This window comes from Portunus trituberculatus, chromosome 43, assembly GCF_017591435.1.
Source record: "Portunus trituberculatus isolate SZX2019 chromosome 43, ASM1759143v1, whole genome shotgun sequence".
Taxonomy (NCBI): Eukaryota; Metazoa; Arthropoda; class Malacostraca; order Decapoda; family Portunidae; genus Portunus; species Portunus trituberculatus.
This window is the reverse complement of record NC_059297.1, coordinates 16,525,677-16,535,676: the sequence shown is the minus strand read 5'-3', so window position 1 is coordinate 16,535,676 and position 10,000 is coordinate 16,525,677. Positions and strand designations below refer to the sequence as shown.

Genomic DNA, 10,000 nt, shown 5'->3' with positions numbered 1-10,000 from the left:
AATAATAATAATAATAATAATAATAATGATAATGATAATAATAATACACTAATAAAAACGAAAACAACAACAACAACAACAACAACATCTACAACAGTAACAACAACAACAGTAACAACAGCAACACTGATTGTGAATACAGTGTATGGTGACATCTCCCTCCATCCACTGTGCCTCCAGGCGTCTTGCAGCTCATCTTGGCGCTCACCTCTGTTAAACACCGATTTTTTTCGTTCTTTTGTTAATAGTGATACCGATGGACTCTGCGCATCACGTCCTGATTTTGCATCACATTCATTGCGTGTTGTTTTATTACATTTTTTTAAGCTCACAGCTTTTGCAGTGATGTACTTTTTTAATTTGTTTTCAGTGTCATATCGCTATTATCATCTATATATAAGAGAAAAAATATATATATATATTGTATATATATATATATATATATATATATATATATATATATATATATATATATATATATATATATATATATATATATATATATATATATATATATATATATATATATATATATATATATATATATATATATATATATATATATATATATATATATATATATATATATATATATATATATATATATATATATATATATATATATATATATATATATATATATATATATATATATATATATATATATATATATATATATATATATATATATATATATATATATATATATATATATATATATATATATATATATATATATATATATATATATATATATATATATTTTTTTTTTTTTTTTTTTCCTAATTGTTGCGATTTCCTGCTGTTTTCGTTTGAATTTTCTTTCAGTGTAGTTTATATATTCAATAAGTATTCGTAAATATATCTAGTGTCTCTCCACTGCTAGATATAACTACTTCGTCGTCGTTTTCTTTGTATTATCTCATAATAATAATGAATTATTATAACAAAAATAAATAAAACGGAGAAAGATTCTTGAGGACATTAAAATATTTAAAAAACGAAATTTTTTTTCCGGAAGTTTATTTTGTCCTTGAGAGAAAAAAAAAAAAAAAGAGGAAATGTGAGTGTAGGAAGAAAGAATAACAGGGAACCATCGGAGCTATGGTGAGGTGATCTGGTGTGCAAACACTACTAGTACTCCAGATCTCGTCTCTTTCAACGAGAAAACGACAGCACTGTGTAAGCCTTCTGTCCATCTTCCTTCCCCTCCTTTGCACACAAACTGAAGCGGAGTGAGGACGTTGAGTAAAAAAGTAGTCTATCGACGGTTGAACAGGACTGACATACTCGTATAATACACTATTGTTATTTTCCGTACATTTAAAGCCTGACAGAAAAAGCTGCTGAAATAACTGTCAAAATCCCGCAGCATTATGTGAGATGATTGGTATGGCTGCCTCGTAAAAATATATCCTCTATGGACTATAACAATATGGATGTTATGATTAGTAATGCTACCCTGCCAAATAACATATTTATCTAAGCAAGAATTAACGACTCACTGGTTTTCACGCTTCCTACCGCCACCCATTCACTGCTTTTGTTCCATTACTCGGCAATTTGAATACAAAGACTGAAAAAAACTTCCGATTAATTTTGTGCATCAATTAACCCTAGAAAAAAAAGTCATTATCGTTTGTTACCCAGTAATCCTCTTGTAATGGAAAGGGCTTCGCAAAATTAATACTTTTAAATTTTATTCACGTCTTCATATGACTCTTCCCAAACACTTTTATATGCATAGGAATATAAAGTAAACGCAAACAGCATGAAATCTAAGGGTCAGTAATGAAGACATCTTAACATTTTCGAACTTTTACTCATAAATTGCATTTGAAGGAGTACAGGATATATGTATGAAATATTCTCACCACTTATTCATTCCTCCTGCAACTAGATTGCCATTTCAGAGCAGTGAGTGAGGCTTAGAGTAATAATCAAATTTTGCAGTTAATCTCTCTTTCATAAATGAATATAAATAAAAAAAAAAAAAAGAAACATTTGAAATTATACATTTTCAGTTCGCAGTCTTCTTTTACAATCTACCTCTTTGCCAGTAAATTTATGTATCACCTTCTAGTTTTATCTACAGTGTTATGCTTGTTTTTTTTATTGTTCAACAGCGATTCTTATAAAATTAAGGCTACAAGATTGGACTTATAATATGACAAAAAGATAAGTCACAATATTGAAAGAAAGTTTGTTGGTGATGCGATAAGGGAAGGAAAGAAGAGAGGGAGGGGGAGAAATGGGACTTGATAATGATAATGGTAATGGTGGGGAGAAAATATGAAAACCGAATAGGTTAAAGGAAAGAGGAAGGAAAAGGAAATAAAAAGAACAAGGAAAAAGGAGGGAAAAAATGGAGGTGAAAAGTTAGGGATGAGAAGATATTAAATAGGTAGATAAAAATGTACGGAATAAGGTGAAAAAGAGGAGGAGGAGGAGTAGGAGGCGTAGGAAGAGGAGGAGGAGGAGGAGGAGGAGGAGGAGGAGGAGGAGGAGGAGGAGAAGGAGGAGGGCAAAGAGAGGGCGAAAGATGGACGAGGACAAGGAGGAGTAATTAAATGGAAACAAAAGGACGAGGAGAAGAAGGAACAAAAGGAACGGCTTGAGAGGAAGACAGAAAGAGACCAACCTATTAGCTCTCCGTCCTGCGGCACACACACGGTAGGCCTACGAGGTTGACTCCATGATAGGAAAAGAGAATAATTTATCATTTTACTTTAAACGTCCCAGATTGTAATAATGAAAACACAGGAAGTAGGAAAATATTAATGCGCAAAATAAAAGACTTCTCGTAATTACAGCGGTGTTAATAAAGGAAGGCGAAACTTTTTTTTTAAATACTTTTATGACCTTGAATGCGTTATTAAAAAAAGTTACTTTGCAAATATAAAATGAAGCTCGTAAACTGAGATATGTAACAATTATTTTCTTTAAATTATCTTATGGTAGAATGCATAATTTCAAGACTTATTTTGATTTGTATGTTAATTAAGATTCACTTTGATTTCTCTACAATTATATTTCGTTAAGTCTGTCTTCATTTCTACATGTATATATTCCTATCTCTACCAGTCTGCTTGTCTGTCTGTCTTTCTGTCTACCTGTCTGTTTGGATTTTCTCTCCCACTCCTCCCCGCCTGCCAACTCCCCAACCCTCTCTCTCTCCCACGCCTCATAATCTCACCTGAAACACCTATTAATATCCCTAATTGCCTCTTCGGCGCGGGAGGCAGCGCTCCAAACAAGCTCACCTCTACCTTAATTAGAGACTCTTCCGGGGTTAATTACGAGTGAAAACATTAATAGGGAAAAGCGGACGCGTGACTAATCAAGCGGTGAGGGGGTGACCGATCCGTGACGCACACACCTGTCCTGCCGGCTCTGTTTAGGCGATCCGGGAGAGTTTAGGGGAAAGAGAGAGAGAGAGAGAGAGAGAGAGAGAGAGAGAGAGAGAGAGAGAGAGAGAGAGAGAGAGAGAGAGAGAGAGAGAGAGAGAGAGAGAGACGCACTCATGCACGCACGGTAAGCACGCACACTTAAACACACGCACACAAACGCACGCACACAAACACGCGCACACACACACACACACACACACACACACACACACACACACACACACTACCAGAGGCTCATCGCCTGGCACATCAGTACTCTAATGTTGGAGAAATGGCTATTTTCTCAAGCAATCTCTCTCCTTTGCTTAATGTTTCACGCTTCTCCCCACGACTCATCTAATTACCTTGGGACCGAAAGTGAAAAGAAAACATGAAGCACTTTGTAATCTGTTTTTGTGGCAAGCTCTTGTTTCTCTTGACACATTGTGCGCTTTGTCCCTTCTGAAATACTGTAATGATAATGATGAATGATGATGATGATGATGGTGATGATGATGATGATGATGATGATGATGATGATGATGATGATGATGTCATTAATAATAGTGATAAGGATGCACAAATATAATCAAGAATATTTGTGATGATACTATTATCACTACTACTACTACAGCTACTACTACTACTACTACTACTACTACTACTACTATTGGTCCTACTGCTCTTATTGCTGCTGCTACAACTACTACTACTACTATTACCACTACTACTACTGCACTACTACTACTACTACTACTACTACTACTACTACTACTAATAATAATAATAATAATAACAATAATAATAATAATAATACTGTTACTACTAATGATAATAATAATAATAAAGAAAATAATACCAATAATTGAAATAGTGATAATAATAATGACAGTCCAGTAAGTAATTTCATCATCAGGACACATCTTGTAAAAAAAAAAAAAAAAAAAAAGAATGGAACACACACAGCTGAAATTGCTGTCGTCTTTCCCGTTGTTGTTTCTTTCCCGCAAGTAACTAACGTAATTCTATTCGTCATCTTCACAACCAAATTCGTCTCTACAGAATACGTTTTTTTCACACTTCCATTTTCTCAGATAACTTGTGTAACTCTTTTCGTCACTTCTATAATTCAATATTATCCTTACAACATGTGTCTCCTCTTTTTCACTTATTTATTTTTTTCACATAACACATAGAACCTTCTATAAAAGAATTTGATCACTCAATTTTTAGTGTATAATTGTAACTAGATTTTTCTAATGTATGAGCGATAAACATAATGAAGTACAAGTTTTTCATTGGTTATATGCACGATTTCTTTCGTAGATAATCACAGTCAAATTATTCATCTCACATACCATTGGAAGATTCGGACAACCAGTACGTGAAGATAATGCATCATGTCTTTCTATCTGCCTTTGACTCACCTCGCACTACTTAAGAACAACCATTCCAAATAGAATTGTTATCATAGTATATATCATCATTTAAATGAACACGAATAACTTATATCTTAAGCATATCTCGTGCATTTGACATTATCCACACTCAATAAATCCAAACGTTCTCAAAAGCATACATAGTGTTAGCATACAAGAACCAAGGCAACGAAATTTTGTCTTTTGTCACGCCCACTCCAGTCTTATATCAGGTCGCTAAACTTTTTTATAACCTCATCCACCCACTTCTCGTCTTTTATCAAGTTCCAGAATAGAAAAAAAGACAAAATATTTTAAGAATACAAGGTTACATTGCCCACAGGACCAGACGAATGAAAGAATGAACCAGCGCACCTCCATACCCAAACCCTACCTTTCCTACATCTGTGACTTGAATTTCTAAACAAACGATGAGGAAAAAGAGAAGAATTCCCTCGCCTTGCTTCTCCTTTCTCCAGCAAAACCTATCGAGTTGGGTTTGCCTCAAAATATTGTCTATCAAGTTGTTCAAGAAAGCGTATCGCACGGAAAGAAGGAAGGAAGAAGAAGAAAGTTGTATCCAGGGGTCTTTGAATATTACTTTCCTCGACACGAAACTCTTTCACGTGAGTTTAAAAGATTCTGTCAAAACTTTTCAACCCAGAGAGTTACTTGGAGGGAGGACAGGTCAGGGCGATGGAGTGTGGGAGAGCAAGGAGAGGAGAGAGGAGGAGAGATTGCGGAAGGGAGGGACACTTAAGATGGGAGGAAGGACAGGTCAGAGTGTGTGTGAAGATGGCATGTCAAGAAATTGGGAGAGCAGAAGGACGAGGGGAGGAGACAAGAATGAAGAGGAGGAGGAGGAGGAGGAGGAGGAGGAGGAGGAGGAGGAGGAGGAGGAGGAGGAGGAGGAGGAGGAGGAGGAGGAGGAGGAAGAGGAGGAGGAGGAAGCAGAGGAAGGAGACAGGAAACAGGAGGAGGAGGAGGAGGAGGAGGAGGAAGGAAGGAGGATGAGGAGGAGGAGGAGGAGGAGGAGGAGGAGGAGGAGGAGGAGGAGGAGGAGGAGGAGGAGGAGGAGGAGGAGGAGGAGGAGGAGGAGGAGGAGGAAAAAGACGAAGAGGAGGAGGAGGAGAAAAGGAGGAGAGGAAGAGGATAAAGAGAAGAAAAGAGGAGGAAGGAGGGAGGAGAAAGAAGAGGATTACAAAGGATTACAAAGATTTTACAGGCAGCAACAGACCTATTGCTCCTAGACAGGGCTATTGAACTTTACTGAACTATAATAGACTTAAATGAACACGCCAGCATAAGAGGGAGAGCACAACATGGAAAGCTACTCTCCAGCCATCCTACCTCTTGTCTGGCAAAGAGTACATACCACTGAACATTGAACAACTAGTGAGGTTTAAGGAGGAGACAAGAAATGCTGGCTAATCTTTGCCTGTGATGGAAGAGAGTAATAGTGCTTGGTGAGTTAGTAATGTGCTGGGAAAAGCATTGTAGGCACACAGAAGAAGATGGAAGAGGAGGAGGAGGAGGAGGAGGAGGAAGAGAAGGAGGAGGAGGAGAAAAAGATGGAGAAGGAAGAGGTATATAGACTTTTGTTGTTGAAGTAAAATTTATGGACGTTACACACACACACACACACACACACACACACACACACACACACACACACACACACACACACACACACACACACACACACCACAACACAATGCAATACGAGGCAGCCACTACAGCAAAACACTCACACACTCCTTGACTAAACCACCATCGCCTTTACTTTCCTTGTGGCAGCGTGACGGGGCTCCAGGCTGGGCAGGAGTTCTCTTTGGTGATACAAGCGACCAACAGGGAGGGAAGCAGCCCGCCGACGGTTCTCAGTGCCTTCACGCTTCGAGACAACGCTCAGACCGTCATAGGTAAGTCCTCTCAGCTCGACAAAAGCTTTTCGTTCTTTTCCTTTTCCTCCATTCCCTCATCCTCTTCTTCCTCCTCCTCCTCCTCCTTCTCTTCTCAACAAATCCCTTTTTCCACTGCCCACTCACTTCCCTTCCTCATATTATCTTTTCCTCCGTATTTTTTCTCCCTCTCTCTATCACGCAAGACTACCTCCCCTGCCTGTCTCTCAGAAAGCTCCACTACTCTCTCTCTCTCTCTCTCTCTCTCTCTCTCTCTCTCTCTCTCTCTCTCTCTCTCTCTCTCTCTCTCTCAGCAGCCTTCAGCTTCCTACCTCTACCTCTGACTTTCTCCATCTACCCCCTCCCCTTGTCTTACCATCGTGATCATCTTCAAAACATTTCCAGATTTTTTCCTTCTTGCTCCTCGTCGTCCTCCTCCTCATACTCCTTCATACTCCTCTTGCTCCTCTTTTCGTCTTACTTCGTTTCTGTTATCGTAATATTATCTTATGTGTGTTTCTATTGAGGTCTTATTGATGCATTTTATTTTCAAATGAACATAAACATTTGTATTTTATTTCACCATTGCGCATTACTACATATATATCATTTCATTATAATTATAGAAGTAGTTTATGACTTATATAAAAAAAAATCTAGGCTAACTGTAACTCTTTTTCGTTCTTTTGAATTGACTAAAGCCTGGTTCTTTATTGTATAGAAACTGTGTGGATTTCTTCTAACTACGCTGATTACTTTATATTTGTTAATGTTAAGCTTCGTTGGTCATCTATTTGTCCATTGATGTGTCCAATCTAAGACTTTCTGCAAAACGGTAACACCCGAATCCGACGTGATTTATCTATTGATCTTCATGTCATCAGCAATTCTATTAACATCTCTGCTAATCTAGATATCAATATAAACAATTAAAATGAATGCAAAATATTGATGGTTTTAAAACTTTGCCACTTGAAGGTTCAAATTTAGAGCCATTAATTACAACCCTAAGCATGACCTTATCCAGCATGACACCTCACAATACATCCCATACCTCTTAACCTTCTCAAGAGCCTTTCATGGTGCCTTGTCAAACACCTTAAACTCACTTATAGAATACCAAATAAATTCCATTAAATTACGCTGAACCATTAGAAATTATCAGTCCGGAGCCAGTAACTATATATATGTATTGGTTAGCTTTACTCCCTTACAGTCCCTTTGAATCTCAGGGTTCTAATATGTTCACTCATAAATGTATGTTCTGCTCTCTTCTATCAGCTCCAAGTTTTGTGCACGTACGAGATATGACATCAGGAAACTCACCCTAAAAACACCGCTATATTTCCATCACGCGTGTATGCATACCATTATCTACACTACAGCTCTCCCTTCTTCTCAACCCCCCTTCTCTCTCTCTCTCTCTCTCTCTCTCTCTCTCTCTCTCTCTCTCTCTCTCTCTCTCTCTCTCTCTCTCTCTCTCTCTCTCTCTCTCTCTCTCTCTCACACACACACACACACACAACGAGTATTCCACCCCCTTCATGCTTTCTAAATAAATGCATGCAGTTTCTTCCTCGTTGTCACCTGTTTAAAGTGATGGGACGGGCCTGTCAGAGACCGCGGGAAGCTGCAAGACACACGACTCTCCTGATCCAGACACCAAGACACAAAGATTCAGAACACACATATACAAACACACATATTCTCTCTCTCTCTCTCTCTCTCTCTCTCTCTCTCTCTCTCTCCAGAACCACACAACACAACACAACACAATACAACACTCACATACCTGTAAGTTTAGCCTGCAGGAACAAAGACGTGTGCACACCAGCACTTGGCGGAGCAAAATTAATGCACATTCTTAGTTCTCTCTGGAAGAAAGAACAGAAAGAAAGGATACAAGGAAGCAAGGAGGGAAAAGAAGGAAGGAGGAAAGGAACGGAGGAAGAAAGAGAGGGAGGAGGAAAAGAAGGAAAAACAAGAAGGGATAAAGAGAAAAATGGAGTAGTGGAGGAAGAGACAGAAAGAGAGGGTGAATGAATGAATGAACGAAGGCAGAAAGAGAGAGAGAGAGAGAGAGAGAGAGAGAGAGAGAGAGAGAGAGAGAGAGAGAGAGAGAGAGAGAGAGAGAGAGAGAGAGAGAGAGAGAGAGAGAGAGAGAGAGAGAGAGAGAGAGAGAGAGAGAGAGAGAGAGAGAGCATAACATGACATCCAGCTCTCTATTCCTTCCTTCACAAGCATTGAAGATGAATATAAAAAAAAACGTAAAAATGAAGAGATAAAAAAAATATCTATTTATTCGCCTCGCTGTTAATCTTACTCTATTACGATATATCTATTTCCAACCCCTCGTATCATTCCCCTCTGTACTTTAAGAGATTATTCTAAGCCTCTGTGCCAATACGATCCTGTCTTTTTTCTTTAAACTCTCTTCTTTTATGTTCTTTTCGTCTCATGATCTCAATAGTTTTAGAGTAGTTTCTCCTCTCTTACTGATCTCCGCGTCTCTCTCCAGAATTACCTTTCCTCTGCCATTCTCTCTCCCAAAAGCAAATCATTACGCCTCACTACACACAGTCATCTCCCACACAACCCCTCCACCCACTCATCCCACATCCTCCTCTGTCCCCTCCTCTCTCTCTCCCCAACTTCCTCTCTATACCACCACCAGCACTACCAGTCTACCACCTCCCACACCACTCATCACCCACACAACCCTCCACCCACTCATCCCACATCCTCCTCTCTGTCTCTCTCCCTCTCTCTCTCTCTCTCACAAACGTCCTCTCTATACCAACGCCAGCACCACCACCTCCCACACTCAGTCCACCTCCGTATCACAAAATGTCATAAAGGGACGAGATAGAGCAAATAAACTAAAAATCGAGGTACACCTTTAATCCCTAAATATAAATCCTTTCAAAAAACTATTGAAAGGGTAAACGCATCGATTCCTTAATGCAATAAAACAAGCGTGACTAAACCCTGAGCGGTAAACATAGCGCTTCTATAAGTAAACCATCCCATTTAAATGATACAAAGACTGATGTTTTGTTACGAGGGAGCAAACATGTTATTATGCTCCGTTATAGAAGTTTGCTTAAAAGAATAACAATTGGATCGTTATATACAGAGTACTCACACACACACACGCACGCACGCACACACACACACACACACACACACACACACACACACACACACACACACACACACACACACTGTTTCTATTTTTTATTCACACGCATTTTTTTTTCACTTGCTTCTTATTCTTCGTTCTTATCCAGTT

The 10,000-nt window shown here is 38.5% G+C and overlaps 1 protein-coding gene across 3 annotated transcripts in view; it reads left to right on the top strand.

Annotated features, from left to right (window-relative positions):
• LOC123518176 overlaps window positions 1–10,000 on the top strand; it is a 273,942-nt gene that overhangs the window by 250,900 nt on the left and 13,042 nt on the right. For all 3 annotated transcript variants that reach the window (XM_045278865.1, XM_045278866.1, XM_045278864.1), the window contains one exon: window positions 6,605–6,729. In XM_045278865.1, coding sequence (XP_045134800.1) covers window positions 6,605–6,729 — 125 coding nt within the window. The remainder of the gene's footprint in view (window positions 1–6,604; window positions 6,730–10,000) is intronic.